The 26576-nt window shown below is 41.9% G+C and overlaps 1 protein-coding gene across 12 annotated transcripts; it reads left to right on the top strand.

The window, feature by feature from the left end:
* The first annotated feature begins 204 nt into the window (after positions 1-204).
* Tango10 (transport and golgi organization 10) lies at positions 205-26259 on the top strand. Of its 12 annotated transcripts, none has more exons than XM_089579469.1 (6): positions 205-253; positions 2724-2956; positions 3316-3376; positions 18585-18833; positions 22149-22336; positions 25057-26259. In XM_089579469.1, exons 2-6 carry the CDS (start codon positions 2805-2807, stop codon positions 25835-25837), a joined length of 1431 nt encoding a protein of 476 aa, XP_089435595.1. In that variant the 5' UTR covers positions 205-253; positions 2724-2804; the 3' UTR covers positions 25838-26259. The 12 variants fall into 12 exon arrangements, with proteins under 12 accessions (XP_089435595.1, XP_089435599.1, XP_089435593.1 ...); XM_089579467.1 differs by having other exon boundaries at positions 252-344; XM_089579468.1 differs by lacking the exon at positions 205-253 and adding an exon at positions 354-940.
* The last annotated feature ends 317 nt before the right edge of the window (positions 26260-26576 follow it).

Genomic DNA, 26576 nt, shown 5'->3' with positions numbered 1-26576 from the left:
ATAGTGCGGCCAAGTTCTCCTCTGAACTTCATGTAATTAGTGGCTCTTGGGCTTGCGTTCTTCTAATAAATTAAAATATAATTAATATTTTATATTAACTTTTATACCTTTTACTGGTATTGCTCGCTGTTATTCCGCACTCTGCAAACGCATGTTATTTTGCAGGCCACTTTTTGAGCCTGAAACCTGGCAACTATGTGACTATCACTATCCTGTTCCGGCTGTTCGTCGGTATATCGTCGGGGTTCGTCAGGTGAGCCAGCGAATGAGCATAGCGGGTTTCGTATCGTTTGTCCTGTGGTGTGTTGTGGAAAGAAAACGGCGAGTGGTTGGCCATTCCTATTGTAAGACGTATCTCTTGTAGGAGATTTTCGCAGGCATGTCAAAATGGCGATGTTGGATTTTGAGATTAGGGATTCACGTGCGCTGTTCGTTACCTTCCGCGCGCTCAATGGAACAGAACGAATTCGGCGGTGTTCTTTTCCTCAGCCGAGAACGATTTTTGCACTTCCGCATTTTTTCATCGGCAGCAGCTTTTCATGCTTTGCTTTCACTGCACCAATGACTTTTCTGAACAGTCGATGCAACGCAGTTCCTTTGTTTCATTCTTTCGCGGCTCGGGCATCTGAGCTGAAACGAGCGTAACTACGGCAGCTTGAATACACCTGTGGCTTTGCGTTTACTTTTACAGCACGGGCTCGCACCACTCAGTATGAACGCATCAAGTTACCTTTTTTTTTTTTTGTGGTGTAGCGCTGAGAGTGACGAGTAACGCACGGCAGGCATTAACTCGCATTGTGTTTACTGCCCGTTTATCTTATGATCATGCTTGAGCATTTTCATTTGAATTTGACAGGCGTACAGCCAGCCAGCTGTAGTTTTCTGTGGTTTTAATTTACAAGTGACTTATGTTAGCCGTGACAGCCCAGGGGTGCAATAGGTATGTCCTCAGCCTGCCTTCTGAGTGCCTCAACATACTCAATACTATGATAAACTTTCCACATACATGGCGCACTAGTTTCGCTCTAGTTATTGTTAGAATAATATGGGCGGCTGTGCATGTATATCACGAAAATCACGCAGTGTTAGATTTTGAATTGTGTGTTACTTGCTGCATGATTAATGTTCTGGTCAGTAAATTGCACTGGCTTTTATCTGCAAAGACGACTGCATGCTTATCCATAAACAGCTGTTTACTTGAGCTCTTGGTGGTGACCGAGTTTTGAAAGTCTTGGAAGCATACTGTGGGATATGGCGGCACCAGAGGCATTCTTCGACATCTGACCATGTGCGATACTTTTGTTCACAGTAATAAGTGATGGCTGCAGTGGAAGCTCTTTGCAGTGAAGATTGCCAGTCTAATGTTTGCATTTGTTGCTGCCCTCACTATGTTAGCCCTTAAGCATCTTCAGCTTTACATGAAGAAGAAATTTACTGCAAACTAAACCATTGTTAAATTGGAGTATGCTATGGAGGTGGTTGGTACTTAATTAAGTTTAGAAGTAGGAAATGTGCGAACAACCTGGTAGCACTAAGCAGCATGTTAAAGCCTTGCTGGTGTTCTTTTTGCATGTGAAGAATAGTTGCGCACATTGTAGCAAAGTTCCCTTTTCAGCCATGGTCAAATGCAGTTCTTTGTACAATTGTCTGCATGCGGCAGACAGTATGCTAGGAGTTTACCCATTAAAAATTAGCTTTGTTGCATCAGTGCAAGCTGCACAGTTGGAAAAAAAGAAGATTTACTTATTAATAACCACTGTTTTCATGACGTTTACCACTTCTGTCTTGTTCGAGTTGAGATATTTGACATTTAGGCCCATAATAATAAGCTTTTTTCTCTTTAGAAAAGCATGGCTACATATTAGAACTTCTGAGAATGGTTGCATTTTGTGAAAAGCCAAGTCGCAATGGTGCTGAAATAAAACGAATCAACCACAGTTCATTCATAAGATTTGAGGTTGTGCAAGTGGGCTGGCTATGTTAATATATGCTTTTCAGATCATCTGGATTGAGCACATCTTTTGTTATGCTGTCGTATAGTGCAATGTCGACAGCATCATAATAGTTGTGCTTAAGATTGCAGTGAATAAGTATAGTTTGTGTTTGGGCTACTTGGTTGTTTAACACTGAAGTAAATGGCAGGCACTGCATAGTTATACAGGAAAACAAGAGAAGCCAGGGAAGACGTTCAGCATGGTTTGGTTGAAGGTTGGTAGTGTGCAGTGATAATCTATAACTGAGGCATGAAACTATGCCTCATTTATGCTGCCATAAGGGAGATAGTATGCCCTGTTGACTAGCTCCTGTGCCAAGCGGATTCCATGCATCATGGAAATATTTTCTAGCTGTGCTCTTGGTACATATTACTAGAAATGACAACTGGCATGAAAAAATTCTCTCATAGCAGTGCGATGCCAGACACATAACAGGCAGGCATGGAAAATGAGGCTGAGAAACTATGGACCTTTTCGTGATTCATCTATTGAGCATCTTGCATAAAGATGCATCTTTCTCAAGCTTCTTGTGATGAATCTTATGATAAGTGTGTTTTACTAAGTTACAGGTTCTATCACAATTTGCGCCGCACTTCACCATCTACATATTGTCTGGGAACAAAGAAAAAGGAAGATGGGTCTAAAATATTTATTGTAATATGCAGAGAGATATAATACTTCAACTTCACCACGGAATGTTGGTGTAGTGTGTGTGTTTTTTTCTTGCAGTCAGTCGCTGTGGAGATTGGAGAGCTGTGTGACTGGCATGCAGGGTGATAATGGCACATCGCAAAGATTGCACCAGTGATCATGAACAGCAGTTTGACAACTCCTGCTCTGTCTTGGAGAAAATTGCTGGCTTGTATGCAGAACGCCTACTCAGTGACATCACCTTGGAAGTTGGTGGAAAGCAGTATGCTGCACACCGGCTTATTCTTTGTGCTTCCAGTGATGTCTTTCAGGTGAGCTGCAGTCTTTGACCATTCATGAACAGCATGAAAGGCAAGGGTCAGATCATGAAGACTTGTCATGTTAGATGGAATTTTTGCATACCAGTACATTTGTTTTTCTCACCATTAGATGAGAAACGATGTAATCCTCAAATTTATGGGTTACTGCATGCTTATAACGGAGTGGCAAAATTGCATGCGTGGCTAAGGAAATCTGGTGAACAATACTTGGGTTTTGTATATATGACAGTCTGTGTGTGTTTACCATACTTAGGAACAAAACATGGTCAAGAGCAATTTTTTTGGGGGGGAGGGGGCATTCTGTTTTCTGCTTGGTTTCGGCTGTCTTATCGTGTCTGTGCACTGTTCAGGATAGTTGGAACTTTTGCTGCCAACAAGCTACCGTGCATCTTGCTGGTGTGGACAAATAATGTAATTATTTTTTTGCTTTCATTATGCGCCATTTGTGTGTCAGCTTAGTCCTCCTTAGCTGACAGATTGTTTCGTGCACTTGTGTGCATAAATGAGTGTCTACACAGGTTAGTTGTGGTCTGAGTTCAATTTTTCTTCATTTTTTTTACTGTGAAACCTTTGTAATGTGCATGCTCACTGTGCAGTGTATGCAAACGGTGCACCCACAATTTACTGTGTTTATTTAGTGGAGTTGCTCAAGTTCAGTGAAATTGCAGTGCTTTTTCACATACTGTTTCTAAAAGAAGCATTTCTGATGGCAACCAAGAAAAATAAAACTTCTGAAAAAGCCCCTGGAATGGTGACAGAGATGTATCTATGCTTTAAAAATTTTGTTTCTTAATATGAAATAACAAATATGAATGTTTCATGCAACACCTTAGTGTGTCTAGTTGCTAGTTAGTGTATACCTGTCTTTTCCTCTCTTTGTTTCACCTCGTTTTTCTTTGTATTTGTTGTGTTCCCCCAAACTGCTTGCCCTTGTATTTCGCGTGCCACTTCTGTGATACATGCAGTGAGCTGGTTGTGTGTCTTCCACCTGTTGAAATTTTTCTTCTCCTAGACCACTGGTTTTTTCTCGTGGCTAAATTTTGCACAGAGATTGTATTTTATGGTGTGCCTTGAGCGGTAATATATTTATCACTGGTACGTTCCCTGCTCTATGCTAGAAACTAAAAATTGTTGTTTTCTAAACTGTCTTCCACATATGTAAGCTTTTAAAGCTGCAGGGTGTAGTATGGCTATCTGCTTTGAAGAAAGTAGCTCAAGGATTAGTGTATACCTAGTGTGCTGCAGACCTCGTGTGTTTTGTTCGGGACCAGTTGAAATGTATCTTGTGTGACTGGTCAGAGCTAATAATTGGTTTCACGTCTGCTTGCCTGTGGAGCCACTATGCCTCTGCTTCTTGAGCTACTAGTCCTGCCCGTTTCCAGCAGATGGCGTCACTGCTGTGTGCAGCTAAACGCAGCAGGCAACCCTTGAAAATAATCCATCTCGTATGCAGTAACGCATAAGGCTTTGGTACTTGCTTGGTTTTGGCAACCTGCAAAAAGACCATTCTTAAAGGGTTGCCCGCACCAAGCAAAACGAACACCATGTGTGTTACTGCATATGAGATTGATTACAAAATACCATCTGTGTACTGATTACAAAATACAATCTGTGTACTGGGAAAAAAAAGTACACTTCTAGCTCGTGACTCCAGCATGAAACACACGTGGCGAATTACTTTTGCAAAAAGAAATCTCTTTTTATTGAAGAATGATTTCAATGAAAACTGAAAAACATTCTCCGCATTAATTCACACCTTTTTGACTGTAAAATGCTGTAAAACGTCTTAAAGAACCCCCAAACACTATCATTTTGTGAGAGGAGCATTATTGAGAACGATAAAAAAATATGATCAGATTATGTGTGAGAAAATCAATTTCTGCAGCAAGAACACCCACATTAAAAAACTTGTGCTTTTGTGCTTGGTACTAGACATTTACTTTCTGCTGCAATGACACATTCAAAGTGATGCATCAGCAGTTGCTGTGAGCACATGTGAGTGGCAGCAAGTTTTGGTTCTTCCACTGTTTCACACATTTAATTCAGTGCATAGCAAAAACTTTCACTGTTTACCTCCCTTATGGGAAATAGTTCTTTCTCTTTGCACTGTGCAACACGGTGAGATAAATATGGTTCATAAGGTAACTAATCAGTCTACTACAAAACAGTCAAACCTCGTTACGGCGAACATGGATATTACAGATCATTAGCTATATCGAACTGTTTCTAAATGTTTTCAACAAACATATGCATTTATTACTCTATATATCGAACACGGTTTAACATAAAACGGATATATCAAACTGCTGAGCACCAGTCTCTGGCCAGTTGGATGGTGGACAACAGGCTTTGTCTCACTACAAGCGGCAAGCATTCGCACCACAGTTCACGCTTTACCTCACTTTGCCTCAGCAGTCTTTGACTGCTCGCGTAAACTATCCGGAGTGAAGGTGGTGAAAACGGAGATACCATTCATCCTGATGTCCAATTTTTGTAGCAAAAGCTACATTAGGCTAGCAGAAGCACATTTCGCGGTGCCTGCCAAAGGCGGCTACTGCGCACGCTCCATTACCAAGGCAGCCAGTACCATGGCACCGCAGCCACCGCGCCGCACTGCACATGCGCAGATTCGTGCCGCACAGCTGGGATAGAAGCCGGAAGCGATGCACTCGCTCCTCAGACGCGCACCATGGAAGGAAAGCAGCCGTGCTCGTCACGGCAGCAGTACAGGCTGCGTGAAATGGAGTCTTCCAATCAGGAAGTCGTCGCATGGTACAAGGCCGGCTGACAGCGTGAAAACGAGGCGAGAAAGGCTAAGCAGGCAGCTGAGACGCCCGAAGAACGAGAGGAACGTCTCGCGAAAAGATGCCGCCAAGCTGCTGAAGTAATTCACTGGAGTAATTTGTTCTGCCTAAATAGTCCATGCAACCTCAAGAAAGCTAATTGGGTTTACATTGTAAAACACCAACCCTTATTTTTTCACAGGCGTGTACTGCCAGCAACAGATGAAATGCGAACAAGGCAATTGAAACACGACCAGCTGAATAAGAAGATTTTAGCTTCGGGACGCTCAGTACTAGCGCAAGCTAACTCCACTTAGAAGGTGCAACGACTGTCCTTTAGAAATGTTAACCAACCTAGTTTTCATCTCCTCTCCAAGAGCTAATGTGTTTTTGTTTTTGTGTCGACATTTCAGTTCTCTTGTTCACATTTCATTTGTTGCTGATAGTACAGGGTGGACCACACTTGGTGTGAACACGGCTTAGTGCGACTCCACAGAGTGCCCACCACTGGCATCAGCAGAAACTCACGTAGGCGCAGAGTGTGCAATGGGTGGAGCTGCCAGGGCATCATCTCTATGGCACAGAGCCTTGCCATGAAGAGCACTTGCACGAAGTACATCAATAGAATCCGTTGTCTGCTTCACACCGATCAAATAAGCCTGTTAGGCATTCAGATGCTTTTTGAGAATATTAGCTCATTTGCATCTGGTTACACTCAAGAATACGGTTACTATGCAGTTATCAGGTGTTTGCACCTGCAACTGTGGCGGATTATGAAAACGTCACAAGGTCATGTGACCTAGATGGCAGGTAGGCCACTTGCTTTTCCGCTCACTACAACGCCGCCGCCGGATTTTCTGAGAGCCATGAGTGCTTTGGATGCATGGAATGACTGTAATAAACATTGTGTCATGTATCTACTGTGCTTCATCCATGCCGTGCAAACACATACAACACACAGAATACACATGATATACCACTTTAATCACATAGCGATATCATGAATAACAAAGCATAACCACGAGGAACAATGCAAAACGAAGATAAACTATGCAAGATAAGCAGTCCGAAACAATGGCCAGACAGTGCTAGCACGCCTAATTCGCATTTAGCCTAACTACACAAATCAACCGTAATTTTTTTTTTGTCAGTGGAGCGATTCCGGGAGACAGGGTATTGGGTTTTTCTCTGTGGTAGAGGTTCAGTCTCAGTCACTGGTGGTTTCTGTCGATTCATTACGCACAGCCAAAGAAACGGACCTAGAATGGCTTTTTGTTACATTTTTGGTGCTGTTTGGGCTGCCATCTGAAGTTCCTAGTTGTGTCTATGTAAGCGGCATCTCATTCGTAGTGATAAATCTTGTACACCTTTAAGCCGCCGCGGTGGCTCAGCGGTTTGGTGCTTGGCTGCTGACCTGAAGGACATGGGTTCGATCCCAGCCACGGCGGTTGCATTTTGATGCAGGCAAAATGCTAGAGGCCCTTGTACTGTACAATGTCAGTGCATGTTAAACAACCCCAGGTGGTTAAAATTTCTGAAGCCTTCCATTACGGCGTCCCTCGTAGCCCGAGTCGCTTTGGGACGTTAAACCCTATAAACAAATCTTGTATGCCACATAAGGGAACCTTCAGCGTTCCAAAAGGTCTTTCACTCGTTCCAAGCTGCTTTGGCTTGCCGGTAGGCATGTGGACGATCTGGACACTGTAGCCTTGGAAAAATCGTCCAACTGCCTCACTCACTATATCTGCAGTGTTCACCCCTCCCTGCCAGGTATTTCATTTTGTCCTTCTAGAACAGTCAGCATTGGAGTCAATACCTGAATTCACATAGGTTTGCTGCTCGAGGTAAGGCCAAGGATGGTTACCATAGACATTAGCAATTGGAGGTGGTAGTGGAAGGTAGGATATGGCTCCTGGAACTACAAGTTGAGGGAAAATGGAGTTGGAAGTTTTGGTTGAGGAAAACTGAAAAAGGTAAATATGAATTCTTTGAATACTCCACTCTTGCTGCATGTTTAGGGAAAATTCTTTGATGATATTGTTTGTAAGGCACTATACCTGGTCATTGCTAATTTTTAAGTGTTCCAGGGCACCTTATAAGCTTATACTATCTTTGCAAAGTTGCCTGTTTTCAATTTTTGCATTTCACATGGCACTTGCAGTTTCAGAAAGGATGTGCCACATTCATTATCTAAGTTTTGGTTGTGGTAAGTACCCACAAGGCTAAGCTGAACTCCACATTAATACCCCTGAAAGTAAAAGAGGAAATGACTGTTGCTGCGACTCTGTTGTTAAATCACTGCACACGATTGGAATGGTTGGGAGTTGGCTCCCATTGGCAATATATTTTATTTTATTCTACTTTGTCAGTTATCTTCTATTCCTATTGGTTACTCAATTACTTTTCTTCTCTGATGATAAAAAAAGAAAAAAAAATGCTTTTTTTTTTGCTTTCTAAGATAGTTTTCTTTTTCATATGTATCCAGTTGAGCCCTTCGCTGATCTCCCCTAGCCTTGTCTCTTGCATATCCGCACCTGCCGAGCAGGAAAAATACACTAACGATGTTGGTGCACGTTAAAAACCCCAAGGTGGCCGAAATTTCCGGAGCCCTTCACTACGACGTTCCTCATAGCCTGAGTCGCTTTGGGACTTTAAACCCCAATAAACGAAACCAACACGAACGAAACAATTAAAAATCAATAATCAATACCCCACTTGATCTTTGAGGTATCCAGTTCTCTCCAGACAGCAAAATAGGTATGGTATGATATGTGGGGTTTAATGTCCTGGAGCGGCACGTGGGCTATACGTAGTGGTGGGCTCCGGGTTAATTTTGATCACCTCAGGTTCTTGAATGTGTGCTGACATTACAATGCATACAGGCATTTTTACATTTTCTGGCTTGCACACATGGAACTTCTCTTGGTAGTATTAGCTACTTCTGCAAACACCGTAACCTCACAATCCCAGTGCCAAAACTTGAGCTTTGTATACTTAAAGGTAGGGCGAGACTTTCAAGATGGTTTTTATGACTGGCTGTAGAATTTGTAGAATTTATTGCAATCGTTCTTACATTGCAAGTTCTTAAACCTTCCCTGCGAAAGCAATGTTGCTTTTATGCTGGTCAGTGTTGCTGGATTATATTGTTTGTCAAACATCTCACACCGTACACACCAGCATCTGTCGATGTTCTCTACTGATATTCCCATGAATGCGCACACAGAAAACACTGATTTTATACATTGTTCTCAAAAACATCATACAATCTGCACCCTAGCACGTGTCAAATTATCGTCACCTTACACCTCTCATATGTAATTGTTGCCATAAACATACACAGCACCAACAGTCAGTTTATACATCTTCCTTAAAATGTTCCACTTTACATTCTTATTATACTGTGCACACCAATCCTCAATGACATAGTAAATCTCCATGCACATGGTCAGCAACTGTTTAGTAGAATAAGCTGTAGAGAAACTACTATTCATAGATTGAACAAAACAGCTGTAAAATAATCTTTTTAAAAACGAAAGTTGTGAAATTTCTCACAAGACCAGTAGCCTAAAAAGTTATTTACTGCACATAGTAGAGTATCCATTCATCTACTTGTTTATTATCTTTTCTTACAGATACAGTTGTTTGGTCTAATGGAAACTGATAAAATAATAAAATAAAAGATAAAATAAAGATAAGATAAAATAGAATGCAATACTGTCTGGTTCTTTTTGTGTAGCCTGTAAAAATTCTAGGTTTGACAGATGATTCCGTTTTTCACAGTTTTCTGGTCTTAACATTTCTTCTTTTTTAAGTGCATCAAATTTTTTTTTTGAACAATGTAGAGTAGTCATAATAAAAACTGTGGCTATCTAATTTGCTAGGAGTCTACTAAACTGATACAGCTTGTATTAGGGCTTAATACTAGAATAAAATTCTGTGTGGTATTTATTTTTTGCTTTTTGTTTTTCAATTTATGTATCCTTTTCTGAAAATCTACTGGATGCAGAGTCCTGACACTACCAGGACTAAAATTTCATGCCTTGAGTAAAAATAGATTTATTATGTTTTTTTCTTTCTCGGTGCTATGAATGTTTTTTTTTTAGTCATAAAAATACAAACTTGCCTGGGCTATTGACTCTAGTTGGTCATATAAAAAGCATTGATGGAAATCTGTAGAAAATTTTGTTCGCTTTAGGCCTTATAGTTCCTGACAAAAAGGTACATATACCTCCGAAAATGCTGTTTTGAGAAAAATGCAGATAAAGCCTCTGATGACATCAGCCTTCTCAACGTGACCGTGAAGGAGGATGAAAAAAGCATTTTTGAAGTCGCAAATACCCAAGCATAATATATTTGCTGAAAACAAAGCAAGTGCTCTAAGCACCTCTTCGACGATGATGCACTCACACATTATCGTCTTCTTTGCACAGCTTTCTGCTCTCTTCAAAGCCGGAACCTTCGACTCCAGTGAAAAGAACACTGAATTGCCTGGACAAAGCTTCGCTGGTTTGCCGCATTCCGCCGGCTTCCCCTGCCTTTTTGCCATCTGCACTGCTCGGCCAGGCCTCATCCATCGTAGTCCAGCCACAGCAACATCAACATTTAGAAAAACGGAGGGCTTAAAAGCGGACACCGAGCGGTTCGTCTTCAGTGGGCATGGAAGCACCTCTTCGACGATGATGCACTCACACGTTATCGTCTCCTTTGCGCAGCTTTCTGCTATCTTCAGCTACTGCAATCATGGTGCGGAAACGCCCTTCAAAGCCGGAACCTTCGACTCCAGTGAAAAGAACACTGAATTGCCTGGACAAAGCTTCGCTGGTTTGCTGCATTCCGCCGGCTTCCCCTGCCTTTTTGCCATCTGCACTGCTCGGCCAGGCCTCATCCATCGTAGTCCAGCCACAGCGACATCAACATTTCGAAAAACAGAGGGCTTAAAAGCGGACGCCGAGCGGTTCGTCTTCAGTGGGCATGGAAGCACCTCTTCGACGATGATGCACTCACACGTTATCGTCTTCTTTGCGCAGGTTAGTCGTCCATATCTCCCTACTAAATACTTTAAATCAGATGATCCATTTATTATTGTGCTTCCATGCCCTGGAACACTGGCAGCCTCATCTTGCTCGCTCTTTCTGTTAATGTGTGGTGATGTTGAAGAAAACCCGGGACCGAAAGAGAATGATATGACTGAATTGCTCAAAATGGTTAAAGAAACCAACGAGAGATGCATCAGGATAGAAGCAAACCAAGTTAACTTATCCCAGACTATTATCGAAATCAAGCAGGAGCAGGTCTTCCTCTCTAACACCATATCTGAAATAAATGAACGTTTAGCAAGTGTTGAGCAGCAAACCACTCCATTCGCAACCATGCAACTCGACAAGACGGAAGCACGAGGAAACATTAACCACCTTGAACAAGATTCCATAGTCCTCCGCTCTCAACTTGATCAAATGGAAGACCATTCTCGTCGCGATAATTTAATTTTTTTTGGAATCAGTGATGACATATCAGAAACACCCCAGCAGTCCAAAGAAAAGCTTTTAGCTCTACTTTCTGAGGAACTTGAACTGTAGGTAACATCAGATGCGGTAGCGCGTGCTCATAGAATTGGCCGATACGATTCCGAAAGAAGCAGGCCGCTTATTGTTAAATTCACAACCCACAAGACCAAAGAACTGGTATTTTCCAAGCAGTCCGGCCTTCAGGATAGTGATTTCAACATGAGCGAGGACTTCTGCCCAGCTACTCAACAAGCTCGAAAGAAACTTCTTGAGTTCGCGAAATCGCTCAAAACAAGCAACGTCACAATAAATTGCTTGCCAAAGACAAATGCTACTTTTATGACGCGCTTACCAACAGCATACGCGAGATGCCACCCGCTAGCCGAACAGTTGATAACGAGGCCCCACCTACCATGGCAACACGTTCTGGCCGCACTTACTCGTCCGAAAGTTAGGAATGGGCAAGGGGAAGCGGATCAGTATCGAAAGTTTCCGTGCTGTACACGAACATTTGCAGCCTTTACAATAAAAAGGACAATCTTAATGCGCTAATTAACGACTCTGAAGCAGACACAATTGTCCTAACCGAAACTTGGCTCTGAAAAAATATCATCAAATGAACTGTTCGACTGCAACAAACACTTCGTTACTTTTCGTTATGATCGAGCTGATAGAACGGGTGGCGGAGTCCTAATTGCTATCAGTGAAAGTTTTCAGTGTTTTCCTATAACTGTTGATTGTGACTTAGAAACAGTTTGGTGCTGTATAACTGTTGCTTTCAAAAAATTTGTCATTGGTGCGTGTTACCGCCCTTCCAGTTGCAGTATGGCTTTTTGTGAAGGTATCCATGACTGTCTTAACCAAATCACTGTACAGTTTCCTGGTGCACCTATTTTTTTGCTTGGGGACTTTCCAAGCATTGACTGGTCCAATTTTTGCACTAGTTCTACTACCGCTGAAGCTTCTAACTTTGTCACTGTTTGTTCTGTTTATCTCAGCTTGTTAATCTACCAACACGTGTAAAGCCATCGCCATCTTCTTTGATTGATCTAATACTTACATCAGCTCCTGACATCAGTTCTGCGGTGTTACACGTACCAGGCTTCAGCGACCATGACATATTACACTTCTCGTTTTCAGTACCATCTACGCGAGCAAAGCGACAAAAAAAAACGTATCCGAGATTACAACAAAGCCAACTTTGACACTATTAACATGGAGCTCTCCTCATTTCTCGATGACATTTTGCTAATCTACTCGAGGCTTTTGGTTTCCGAACTTTGGTCATCTTTTAAAAGTAAACTTCTCCATCTTAGTGACAAGTATATTCCACTAAGAACGATCCGTCACTCATACAGTGCCCCCTGGTATAACACCTATCTAAAACTCTTATCCAATAAGGAAAAAAGGCTCTTTCGCCAAACAAAAATGAGATGTAGTCCTAACTGATGGTCAATATACAATCAGGCAGCACAAAACTACATAAACGCTCTGAAAACAGCTAAATTCAATTTCTTTAACACCACACTTCCTTCCTTAATAAGTACAAATCCGAAACAATTTTGGAACATTGTAAAGAGCTCCAACGATTGAACAATCACCCTGGTTGACGAATCTGGCAGACAGGTCCCTGAAAATTTGTGCTGCCTTATTGAATAACACTTTTTCTCTCTCGTTCACTAGTCCCTCAGCCACTCAATGCCCGCTTTTTCCTCATGCTCATTTTTCCCCAATGGACCCCATTGTTTTTGATCCTGCCAGAATCAGAACCATCATTAGTCAACTGAAACGATCATCGTCTTGTGGTGTCAATGGAATCACATCAAAACTCCTTCAGAACACTACGTTATTAAGCTTTATTTTTACCAAATCACTTAACGAGAGCTGTCTACCCAAAGACTGGAAAACAGGGAAAGTTGTTCCTATTTACAAATCTGGCCACTCACACAAACCGTCTATCGCCCCATTTCCTTGACATCAATACCCTGCAAAGTACTTGAGCACATAATCACCAACCTCGTTAACTTTCTCGAATCAAACCAGTTCTTTCATCCCTCCCAGCATGGATTCCGCAAATTATACTCATGCGAAACACAGTTACTTATGTTCACCAATGATCTACATTCATTTTTAGACTCGGGGTTCATTACTGATTGTGCGTTTCTAGATTTTTCCAATGCCTTTGATAAGATTAATCATCAACTTCTTATACTAAAACTCAGTCACCTTAACATCGATCCTGTAGTACTTAACTGGATAATCGCATTTCTTTCAAACCGCACCCAGTATGTCACAGCTAACGAGACTGACTCCCTTGAGGTACCCGTCCAATCAGGAGTGCCTCAGGGATCTGTCCTGGCTCCATTGCTTTTTCTTATTTCTATTAATGACTTAACCAACTATGTTTCTAGCTCTATTTGTCTTTTCGCTGATGACTGTGTAATTTACCGTAAAATAACTAATGCTTCTGATGTGACTTTACTCCAGACTGACTTAAATAATATCGCTTCTTGGTGCTCCCTTTGGCAGATGGAACTGAATGCTGCAAAATGCAAAACAATGCGAATTTCCCGCAGTCAATCATCCTGTCCAAGCTACTGTATTAATGATTCTCCACTCGACTCCGTTTCAACTTATAAGTACCTTGGAGTACACATTGCGAATAAGCTTTCCTGGAAGTTTCATATTAACTACATAACAGCCAAAGCCAATCGCATGCTTGGGTATCTGAAACGTAACTTTTCACTAGCTCCGTCTTCACTTAAAAAACTGCTATATACTACCGATGTCCGACCCAATCTGGAGTGCGCTTCATCCATATGGGACCCTGGCCATGTATCACTGAATAAAACCTTGGAGAGCGTACAAAATCGCTCTGCTCATTTTATTCTCAATAATTACCACCGCACTGCAAGCGTCACTAACATGAAACTAAGTCTAAATTTGCCCCCTCTCACTGTCCGTTGTAAGATTTCTCGTATTTGCCTCTTCCATAAAATTTATCATCATAACCATCAACTTAGAACGCGCCTGATCACAGATGCTGCTCATGTTTCTGCCCATGTCGATCACTGCTACAAAGTCGCCATACCTCGCCACAACACCATGACATATGCACATTCATTTCTACCAAAAACAACCCGTGACTGGAACCATCTACCTGCTGACCTGGTCGCTATCACCGACAACCACCGCTTTCATACTTCCCTTACTAACATATTTTGAAGTCCTTTTTTATTCTTTTTAAAACTTGCACTTTGCACTTATCATGTTCTGTATGACTGTTCCATCATTTTTTTTTTTTAATACGTTGATGCTGTACTCTGCTGCATTCTGTTCAACCAAACTATTGCGTATTTGTAACCTACCCGTGTGCTTTGCATACGTGCCATTTTTGTTCTTTTTTCGTCGTTGTTGTTGTTGCCTTTATTTTCTCTTTTATTATTATTTGTTTCCTTTTCTTAACCAAATTGCATAGTGTCCTTTGTATTTCTGCCCCTCCCCTATACAATGCTTTTGTAAGCCCTGAGGGTAAAATAAATAAATAAATCTAAAAATCTTTTTTTTTTTTTCCTTTTTATTTACAAAATCAACTGGGGCTTGACAAAAATGCAAGTAAAGCCTCTGAAAAGTCCCACCTTTTGGATCGGCACTCCCAAGAAAAACAATCAAAAAGGAATTTTTGAAGTCACGATTATCGAAGGGTCGTATGTTTTCTGAAAGCTAAAGAAATGCTCCATCATAAGGTTGCAGAACCTAAAAATCGATTTTTTTGGAATGTGTGAATGGGGGGGAAGGGCAGAACACTCTAACCACACCTTAAAGAGCTGATATATAGTCTTAACTGTAAGTGGAAAAGCTGCTCCTTTTAATGCAGACATATGCTTTTTTAATTTTGTATTGACACATTGTGTGGTGGTAAATTGCCAAACAGCGTATGTATTAATACATGCCTAAGGAAGCATGAGTCGATGTATACATATGGCCATCTACTGTCAAGGCTGCGGCTGTGCTCCATTTTTGAAAGGAACAAAAGTTATGTTTCGGCTCTGAAATCATGACACTAGGCTGGTTTGTGGAAGCACATTATAAAAGAGGCGTAACCCACGTGCTATCTAAGTGTTAAATTCACTTTCCAGATGGGAAACGGTGTGTCGTGACATGAGGTAAAATGGGTTTTAGTTAGTGTTTTGTTGGTGGGACTTTCTTCCTGGCTGGGTGTACATGTTTGCAAGCATTGCTAGGTTGGTATAATAGCAAAATTCTGGATAAAAAAATCCGACTGATAGTCTATGTTTGCGCTGTCTCTTTTCTGCTACTAGTGTGCCTTTGGCACTGCTTTCACATGGATCGTTTACTCATCCATTTTCCCATTCTAGTAATTGATCTGGCGTCCTTTCTCTGATGACAAAGTTCTTTTGTTAGTCGAGTAAGCTTGTAGAGTATGTACAGTTTGAAAACCAAAGTGCCGAGTAGTTTCACTGAGTATAACCCACTTGCATTGTGAGCTGCGAATAGCATGGCTTTTTCTGTCTGATTTTTAAAGAACCTAATGTAATGACATTCTGCTTTGAGAGTAGCTGCAGAATGATAAGTACTGCGTATAATGCACTTCTTTTGGCAGTTCACTGATCACCCAATATAGAAAGCATGCTTCGCAGCATAATGCCAGAAGCAGTTGGACGAGCAGAACAAAAAGCAAACAAAATGAAAAATGGCGAAAAATTTGTTGTATTTTCAAGGTGTTTGGCAGCATTTCAAACCACCATGTGATGATCGGTCAAGCATCGGCCTTTAAATATATTAGTACTGTTACTAGTGGGGGCGAGCTTGAAGGCTGGCCCTTCAGCCCATTTATGTCATCGGGGTAGGGGACATGCGGTGAGGTGTGTCGCCTTAATTGGTTGCGAGCTACTACGAGCAGCGATTTTTAAAATTTATTTTTAAATTATAGGGTCCACGCAGAGCTTTCAAATTTGACATCGAAATCATTTCAGGGTCCCTTTAACAAAAAAAAAAACTTTTGGTTTGAAAAGTTTGGCATGCTGCATAGCTACTTTTGTGCATAGCTTCTTTTGACCTTTTGCTTATTGTGGTAGTTGTTATATGTTGTGTTCAACATAATGGCACCATTTAGTTATCCTCTGTGCTTGTTATACTTAGTCCTTCCACTGTGGCTAATTAAACAGTAACATGAATATGTCGCCGCGGTGGCACAGTGGTTATGGCGCTCGGCTGCTGATGCAAATGACGTGGGTTTGTTCTCAGCCTTGGCGGTTGAATTTCGATGCTGGAGGCCCGTGTACCTATAGTTCAGAGCACTAAAGGCACCAGTGCTTGAAGTCTGGCTCCATCGAAGGGGGCTCTCTAGTGATTTGAGCTCAGGTGGAAAGGAAAATAAAGAAGGAGAGAGAGAGAAAGCAGCTGATAGTCTGTTTTACACATCGTTCTATACTAAGGGGAGAGACCATTTTTAAAGGTGGTTGTTTGCTCAGTTTATGTCACAGACCTGAAACAAACGATCCCCACGCTTTGCCAGTGTAGCCTTGGAGCTGAGTGGTCAGATCTGGAATGAATCATGGTGTGTGGGTTTCCCTTTTTCTTCCACCCTTTGTGTAGGGCTGCCAACATTGTGTATTTCTCTGTCTGATTTCAGAAAACATGTTAATGATTCTTACTAAAAGCACAACGAAATTTTCGAAACGATAGAGAAGAAATGTTCCGACCACCACTGATAAGAAGAATTAAAAATGGTTGCTTGCTTTGGATTCATGCAGTCCCTACATTCTAACACGGGGTCTAGATCCCTTGCCAGTATTGGTGAAGGGGTCTGAGATGCCCTGAGACCCCCTGACTTTAAGCACTGAAGGGCACTATTACTTAAGACTGGTGATATCTAATATAGATATCCACAGCACTGTTTTGCCAGTATTTTATACTGGCAGCCGTGCTGCCAGGTGCAGTGTCAATTATGCGGTCTGCTTTTTCTAGGCATTTTAAAAGGTGAACAAGAAAAGGATCATTAAACCTTCAAAGACATTATGGCTAATTGCAAGAGCAAAAAAGTAAGGTGTTAATGTTTATTCTGACTTCCTGCAGTACACTGGGTGCTATTCATGAAATGTAAAACATTGAGTCCAAATTCGTGATGCACCTATTAGCAAAAAACAAAGTTTTAACTTAGCACATCTCTACCATCAACTGTGGCGTTACTTTTTCTGCCAGTTTAACATACAAATTTAACAAAACTACCAGTTCTGCACCCATTTCTACTACAATAGGGCAAGACCTGCTGGAATATATTTCTATCTTTTTACTTGTCTTAGACTTTTACTTGTGACTGACCCTTTAAGCTGCTTGAGCAATTGTGGGAGCTAAAGTAGTGCCTTGCTGTACCAAAAGTCCAAGAGATTGATCTCAAACCTTTGCTACTACTGATCTATGGTTAGGGGTTTGACTTATCGGTTTTTATTTCAGGATGCTACTTTCGGGTTTTTTCGGAGAATATTATTTTCGATGAATGAAATACTGACTTTTATCAGTGACTTAATGTAGCAATTCTGTGTGGCCAAAAGTCATTTAAAGTCGGTCTCTGTATTTTGTCATTCAGAACAGTTTATTTACCAGCGATTAGCATGCAAATGGTAATACTTGAGGCTGTAGTTGTAAAAACACCCTCATTGAAAGAGTAACTCAAGTTAAAGGAGATAGCCTGGAGACAAAAACGGAAGTGGAAGTTTACTTCTAAGAACTATGTTGACATGTTATCATCGGGTTGCCACGCTGCGTTGAGCGCGAGGGCAGGGCATCACGTAGTCCGCGTGTTGACTGCAGTGATGTAACTGCCGCTGAATCGTGCGATAGCTGCAATATACTTTTTTGTGACACCCCATTCGCGGTTTCGTGTCAGTGTCCTACATGCATATGATTGACCTAATAAACCAAAGCAGGTGGTGATAGTGAAAAAACAGTGCTTAGCTAGAAGACGAGGAGGAGATAGATGATGGTTCCCGGTCTGCAGAGACGTGTAAGCTAGCGGAGAAATAGCTCAGTTTGCCCAACTGCTCTGCTTATCCTGCAATACAATTATCGAACCATGCGCCTGGCTTCCCTACTTAGTTAACTTTCAACTTTGACTGTAACTCTCATTCAGTTGCCAGCTAACTATGCCTTGCAAGCCAAAAATACTGTCCTTTTTTGGTTATAACCAAATTTCAAAATTTAAATTCGGTGTACTCTTATCAGTTTTTTTCCGCTTTCTCATAGCAGTGCATGCCTTGTAGGCACTTTAGCACATACCCGTATGCGCTAAACATGGTCTCTTTGTGCCAGGTGATGTTGATGGACCCTAAGTGGAGCTCCAGCAGGACTTCTCACATCAGACTTAAGGAAGACCCATTGTGTGAGACAGTCTTCGGAGATTTTCTGGGCTACCTGTACACTGGACGCATGCGTGTTGACCATCTGCGTGTACTGCCCCTAGTAATCTTGGCGGACAAGTACAATGTCAAGGACTTGATGCGGCTCTGTGTCAACTATATGGCTCACCACATCGTATCTGCTGCCTATCACAACCAGCTGGTAAGTGCTGGGGGTGGCACTCAGTCTCTTTGGTCTGCTTCACTTTGTCTGTGCGGAAGTCTGGTTTTGCTGAAAAAATAACACACTGTGGCTTTTAAACAGTGCAGTGCTATCACCATGAAAATTTCAAGTGACCTACAGGCCTACTGTAGTACAATTATATAGCAGCAGGTCTTTCATTAAAAAAAAAGGTATAAAAAGGGTTTGGTTTGGTTTATGGGATTTAACGTCCCAAAGCGACTGAGGCTATGAGAGACGCCGTAGTGGAGGGCTCTGGAAATTTCGACCACCTGGGGTTCTTTAACGTGCACTGACATCGCACAGTACACGGGCCTCGAATTTCTCCTCCAAAGAAATTCAAAAGGGAAAGGGATAAAAGAATTAAAGAGGCTGGGGAGTATATTTAAGAGGATCTCTGTAAGTTGTAGCTGCAGAATTAAAACTTATTTTTCAGGCAATATCAATTCACTTTCACTTAACTAGTGTGCTGTCTGGTGTTATATGGATTGTGTAGTCGTGTTTGAACTTAAAGGGCTTTTTGATTCATAGTGTAATTAGTTACCATAATAGATACTTTGAGCATTACTGGTTGAAGATAAGCACCTTTCTTGGATCAGAAACATGCCTCATGTTGCATTACTGTTAGCAATCTGTTTAAATACTCCAGCTCAAGCCACCGGCTTGCTTTTGCTCGTTTTACACAGTAATGGAATTTGGAGGTTGATTTTTTCATCCTGTACTATTTTTAATGGCAGCGTTTTTTAGACTAATTTAACCCTTTAATGGTCAGCACTGCTCAGGAGCAATAACTAACATTTTTTTAGTGCGGTAGCACAACTAGGCACATTTTCTGATTTCGGGCATATGTATGTACTGTGTCCCTGAATCCTGCTTTGTGGCAGGCGGCAACCTGCCCATCATGTTGTAGGCATACACCTGACAGGCCTTCACCTGGGTGAAGGCCTTCAAGGTAAATGCCATCAGGATAAAGGCTTTTAGGCCAAAGAACTTTGTGGCAAAAGTCTTTAGGTCAAATGCCTTCAGGGTGAAGGCCTTCATGGAAAATTATTTTCGGGTAAAGACCGTTAGACCAAAGGCCTTCATGGTAAAGGCCTTTAGGTCAAATGTGTTTAGCACATAACGACCTTAAGTGCCCACCGTATCTAGAGCTACTGCATGATATCCCACGCTTAACCATGCTAAAACTGGCTGCTGTTTTTCTTTTTTTTTTTGTGCTATGCCAGCTTTAATCGTTCTGTTGCTTGGAAAAGCCCTTTTAACTTTATAATATAAAAAACAGATAGTTGCTCTCTCTTCTTTTTGTGAAAAAGATGCAATGAGGCTGATTGACCAGCCATTACACAATGATGACAAAGGTAAGCAACGAGTGATTGTTAGCATGTGAGCAAGACATTGTACTGCCACAAATATCTTGCTGCAGTCACTTCAAAAGAGAACAAAGAGGCTGAATATTGCATCTGCATAGCCTAGCAATTGCTTGTGAATGTGAGGTGAGAAGGATAGAAACTTGGGTAAGTTGGTATGTTGTCGTGGTGAATCTACCTGAGCATAAGACAGGGACATGAAAGGAGACAAAACAAGCACTGACTCTCAACTGAAGTTTATTGAAGTGAACAGGGAATATATAGACAAGCCCAGCAACATCACAAACCACGCAATTACGAATAGGCATATAGTACAACACGAGTCATGAATCACCCGAACATTCCCCTGATCTAGATAGCCCAACTCTCTGCATGTTAACCGCATGTTAGCCCGCCACATCACTCTTGTGATGCCTCATGAGGTCATCTAATTTAAGAGTTTTTTAATGTCTTCAGCAATCTATCTCAAGAAGTGAAGAACAGGCAGTGTATTTTAGTCCCATGCATAGAACGTTTTCATCTGTAAATCTTCCGATATGGTCCTCAATACTTATTCCATGTTTTTATTGGTCATTTGCTGGTAATCTTCATGTTATCCATCACTTTCCTATCATTATAGAGGAAACCACTCCAATAACAGCAGTTTTTTACAGATTTCTTTAGTGGAAGCTGGCAGCAGTTGACTGGGCCCAATTCTGGGAAGTGCCCCTTCTGTCATGTAATATCATAAAGAGTGCAGTATTGACGAAGTAGTTGCATTTCCTAAATGCTTTATTTATTGATAGTGCATCACAGTGTCTTGCACAGATGAATATGGTAGTAAATAGAAGGTCTGTTTCTTTGTAAAATGAAAGGTGTAAGCAGGCTCAGAGTTCACAAAACAAAGTTTTGGATAATGTTTGCCATTTTTTTAACAGTTCAATGACGAACTTATCAGTCGCAAGAGAGGTACGCAAGACAGTGAGCCAGGCGGGAACAATAATTATTAGATGATTAAGGTGGCTATTAATCAATTTATTCAGCGATGGATAATTGTTGATTCATTTGGATATTTGATGTTCGGGGCTGGGATGCGATTTAAGCAACATTTACTGAGGTGGAATAGATGGGAGAGATGAGCTGTAAAAAGAGAAAAAGAGGAATGTAAACAACTGACATGCACAGACGAAATGTTTTGTCACAATTTTTGTGGCAGTACCTACCTATGGGCCGCCATGGTGCCTCAGTGGTTATGGTGCTCGGCTGCTGACCTGAAAGATGCGAATTCTATCCCGGCTGCTGCGATTTCATTTTGATGGAGGTGAAATGCTGGAGGCCTACATCCTGTGCGATGTTAGTGCACGTTAAAGAACCCCAGGTGGTGGAAATTATCTAGAGCCCTCTACTGCGGTGTCCTTGATACCTTAGTTGCTTTGGGACGTTAAACCAAATCAAACCATCATTTTACATATGCACTGTGAAGTATCGTATTTTTCTTCTTGTTAAAATGGGTTTTCAACTATCTCAAAGCTTATGTATTTGCAATTTTTACCTTTTTTTCTTAGCATGTGGTTCGTGCTACAAAACATGAGCTGCCCCAAAATGGCTTTTCGCCTGCTGCAAAGCTGGCTCTAAAATATTTATGGCTGTTCTCACCAGTGTGACTGGGTGTGTTCATCATGCTGGTATTGCTGAAGTTTGGTCTTTTTGCTTGGCAGCTGGTGTAGTTTTGTTCAGAAGTGTTAAAATTCAAAACCTAGTCTGCTTATTAGGTGTTGCATATTTCATGGGCTGAGCTTTAAAACAGATGGGGATGGTGTTTAAAATGGTCACAAAATAGAAAAATAGTTGCTTTTGTTCTTGTTCATTACTTCTACATTGTTTAGATGTTGTACTGGTTTGTAACCTGGTTGTAAAGGTTTGTAATTTCCATCGTTCCTCTCATTCCTAGGTCTCCTGGTATCGGTATACCCTAAACTGTGGAAGCAATGCTGTTCATGTGGCATTCAGTAACTTTATTGCCTGGAATTTTGACCTTGTGGCCAGCACTGAAGACTTTGGAAACATAGACTTGGATGTGCTGACCTCTTTCCTGCGAAGATCAGACTTGGTCATCAGCAGTGAGTTCCAGTTGTTCAAGTAAGTTTGCCAAAAGATTTTGGCACATGTGTTAGGAAACTAGGCAATATGGTGGTATTTGACAGAGTGCCCGACATCCTACAGACGGTGCATAGCCTCCCTTGCCTTAATCTGAAGTTGCCCTCTATTTGCACTGTTTCACACAACCTGAAGCAGGTGTGGGGTATCACTCATTTTTGTTTGGCTCTGTTCAAGCTTGCTGAACTGTGAGATCGCATCCCTGACAAGGAAAACAGAAGAAATGCCTGTGAGAAAATGCGTATCAAGCCCTTTGTGAAAGGCAAATCGGGAGTGATCTGTGAGATACCACTCTTGTGCGCCAAAACTCATGTTGACCTAACAGGCTGATGTATCAGTTACCAGATAAGGGAGCATGCATAAAATTTAAATAATAATGACTGGTGCACACTTATCCAAGCATTGCAGAATCTGCAAGAATTGTGAGCCACATTTTGACAATGCTGAGATTCCTGTCAGAAGTAGCAACCAAACTACATGGGAACTGCTATTTTAGGATAGTTTAAAGAAAACAGTAATAACAGCAGCTCATAGCATGCAGGGTGCTTTATTACTCTGGTAATCAGTCACAGCAGTAAATGAAATCAACATTTAAATCTTTTCCTGTGTTAAGGTAGCCAGACACATCAATAATCTTGTGCTCATAATTTTTTGTTATGATTGGCTTTTTGCTTGGGTAACAAGAAAAGCTTTTACAGTGGACTAGTTCCTTTTCATGGAGAAATCATGTGTGGTGTCATGAATGTGGGTGATGGTTCACTGCAGACCTTACTTGTGTCAGACTGTAGAAGCTTTTGCCATAAAGAAAAGGGCCCCGACTGTGTAAGCGAAGCTTCAGTTGCGATGTTCAGATTCAGATCAGATTTCAGTGTTCTCTGCCATGTGAAAAGATGAATTTTTATTGTGTGTTTCGGACCAAGTGTTGTCTTTGGCACATGTCTATCTGTATTTGGCCCCTTTTACGTTTAGTTTTGTCCACGCATGTGCAATGCAGGTTATATATTCTGGCATTCTTTGTACCACACAGGTCCCCTTTCTTATGAGCATGGTTTCTTTGTGCTGCAGTAATGTCATAAGCAGTAGTTTTCAATTTCACTGTTTGAAGAGCGAAATTATTTAAGTGATTTTACAATCAGGGGCTGTATACTTTTGGAGACAAAAGTCTCCAGAACACTTACCCAGGAACAAAAGCCGATAGCTTCGCGATTAGGCAGTTGATTATAATCAAACTTGCGGAAGTGTTAGTTGTACTCACACACTCCAGTGTGATGAAGTGAAAGATGAGGTTCTTTGGCAGGCGTGACACCTATGGACCTAGATCACTTTTCCCACGTCCTGGAGACTTTTGCCCCTGATAGTACAATCAGAGCCCAAAGATAAGGTTATGTGATGTTTGGTAGTGCCCTCTGGAAGCAGTGCTTCAGTGAAATTACACATTACAATAGACTCCATTTAAGATTAACTTTGAAAGGACTGGAAAATGTGTTTGTCTTATCAGAAGTTCGTTTTAACAAAAATGTGTAAAAGCATTCATTTTTCCTTTGCTTTTTCCTTTGCTCGACAGTACCACACATACGCCCCGTCAGTTCCGTTGCATGGTGTGGCCGAGGTTCTCTGTCGCTGCAAAAGTTTTTCATAACTGAATCACACACAAAACAGTTCGTCTTAAGCAGATTTTTTGTGCTTTGAACCCTATGGGAAACCAAACAAATGGTCTCATCTTGTTTTTATCGGAGAATTTATTAACCTGGTTCATCTTAACAATAGTCTTCTGTATTTTGTCGCATTAGTGAGTGCATGGTTTTCGATATGACAGGTTGGTGAATGAGCCTTCCTTTTAATTGTTGCCGCAAATTAGTTTTCAGGCATCCTAATGCATAGAACTGAGTTTGACTGAAGTCAGTTTATTGCATCATGCAAAGCTGTTAGTCTTCAGATCGCAAGCACTGGTGTTTGTGTTTAAAATGTAAAATTGCTGGTACGTATTGACGTGATGTACATCTGGGCCTTCCTTTCTTGAATTAGCTTATTTTTTTTAATGCTCTTACTATTGTCTTGATTTTGGTAGTAATAAAAAGCTTTAACCATTCAGGAAGGAGTGGAAAGAGTTCCTTAGTCCAGTCTCTAAATGGGTATATTGGTATATCTGTGGTTTTGCTTTAATTCACAGTGGAGGTGCCATTCTAATGCGAGGGTGGGAGGTGATGGTGGCGGCCGCGATGGTGCACTTTTCGGAAAGCCTTATTTCTTCCCCTGAGGTTGAGCTCAAAATTGCTATTCCAAAACCCACAGCCTCCAATGAAATGTTGTTGCAGAGCGCATACCTAGAGCAGGAAGGCACCTCAAAGTGGCAGGCATCATCAAGCTCAAAGAGGCTAGGCACTGACTTGAGTGCAAGAGCAACTTGTCAGCAGGGAAATGTCTCCAAGCACCACGGTCTCAACACAAATTCTCGCAGGACAAAAACAGGGGTGCTTTTATTACACAAGGGAGAAAAAAATTGCACATTTTGACAGCAAGAACAGCAGGCTTTTTTATTACGTCAGATTTCCGATTGCACGGCATGCGAATTATACAGCTATTTTGTGCAGTCTCCTCGAACTCATGATATCGGGATTTTACTATACTTTCATGTTGTTAAAGCAGCGGTAGTGCGTTGTGAATTGTTACTGCGGCAAATGATTAATATGTTGACCTGGCAGGCATGCTGCCCGGTGGTTGTCATTGCAGGAACCATGGTTTCATTATTCCCAACCTCCCAATGATGAAGCATTTGTGCAGCTGGTGGGACAAGTGATGGCACATGTACGATTTCCCATGTTGACCATCGATGAACTGAAACAGGTGGTGGCGCACCCTCTGGGGCCGCACATCAAGAAAGTCATCATGAGGCGTCTGAAGGTAGCTTTGGAGTTCCAGACACTTGGACTTATGAACGGGTTTCGATGGGATTGGCCTGAGCGTATGGTGCCCCGCATTTACACATCTGATACATGGTCAGCCTCCTTGTGCATTGACAACTACCCACGCCAGACAAGGTTTGGATGTCATACGCTCATCTTCATGACACCTAACAGCACGTCGTGGGCCCTTGCGAACAAAGGGCTCGAGTGGACGGTTGATGTGTACCCCAAAGGGGTGCTGTTTCACCGGTTTCTGCTGATTGCACTGCGTGAGACACTGGAGGGTACCGAATCACAGACCAAGACTGTGCGTCTGTCACTCACATCAAGTCGTTCCAATGAGGATGCCACAGTGGTGGTGAGCATTCTGGTGAGCGGAATGCAGGATGGTGTGGAGCATGTGCGCAAAGTGGTGCAGCGGGAGCACACTTTCACCCAGGAGTCACGCATGCTCAACCTTGACGACCTTGTGCCCTATGCAGAGCTCAATGATGTGGCAGCCTCATCTTTTCTTGTGGGGCCGCACTGCGACAGGTTCCGGCTGCGCATCACCATCATGCCCCTGTGCTCCAAGAACTAGGCGTGCACTGCCAGACCTTGGGCCATGGGTCTTTGTGCCTTTTTCAGATGTGGGGCCTCTTCGCCCAGACTGGCAGGACTAGTTGTTTTTTTTTGGGCATTTCCTGGGATGGAATGCCTCCTGCTTGCTCTAGGTGTGCTCAATAAACTCACAACCAAGGATGAGGAAATCATCTTTCAAGGTTCGTGATGCCCAAGTCCAGTGAGCACACTGATCACATTCACGTATAGACCTGTATAAAAAGGGCTCCAGTGTGGACAGTAGCAGTGCTGCACCAGGCATATGTTCATGGTCAAGTGATATGGCTAACCTGCCAGCTGTACATTCACTTGGCTGCTACAGTCAAGTTAAAGTTACCTGTGTTTGTCACCGTGTTTGCATCATCTTCCAGTAAAGTGGGACTTATTTTGTGTGTAGCTTCACTGGCTCTCCTTGTTTCCCTGCAGTAGGTGTAATTAGCTCACCGTGAGTTATATTTGTTGTCACCATTGTGCTTGCAGTTCATAACTTGCTGGTGGAGCTACCTTCATTTCCATCCTGAAAATGTATTTGCCTGGCAAAAAATGCTGTCTCAGGTTGAGGCAACATAAATCAAACTGTTTATTGGTTCTCAAGTAGGTTTTCTGTGTTGATGAAAACTATGTGCCTTTGAATTTAGTAGGGCATATGTGAAATCCTGTAAGCATGTATTTGGTTGCTTTGACAGCAAATATGCAAAAGGAAGTGAATTTAATTATAT

This window comes from Amblyomma mixtum, chromosome 3, assembly GCF_055824585.1.
Source record: "Amblyomma mixtum isolate Tamu chromosome 3, ASM5582458v1, whole genome shotgun sequence".
In the NCBI taxonomy this organism is placed as follows: domain Eukaryota; kingdom Metazoa; phylum Arthropoda; class Arachnida; order Ixodida; family Ixodidae; genus Amblyomma; species Amblyomma mixtum.
The sequence above is the reverse complement of the archived record's forward strand: the minus strand, read 5'-3'. Positions and strand labels throughout refer to the sequence as shown.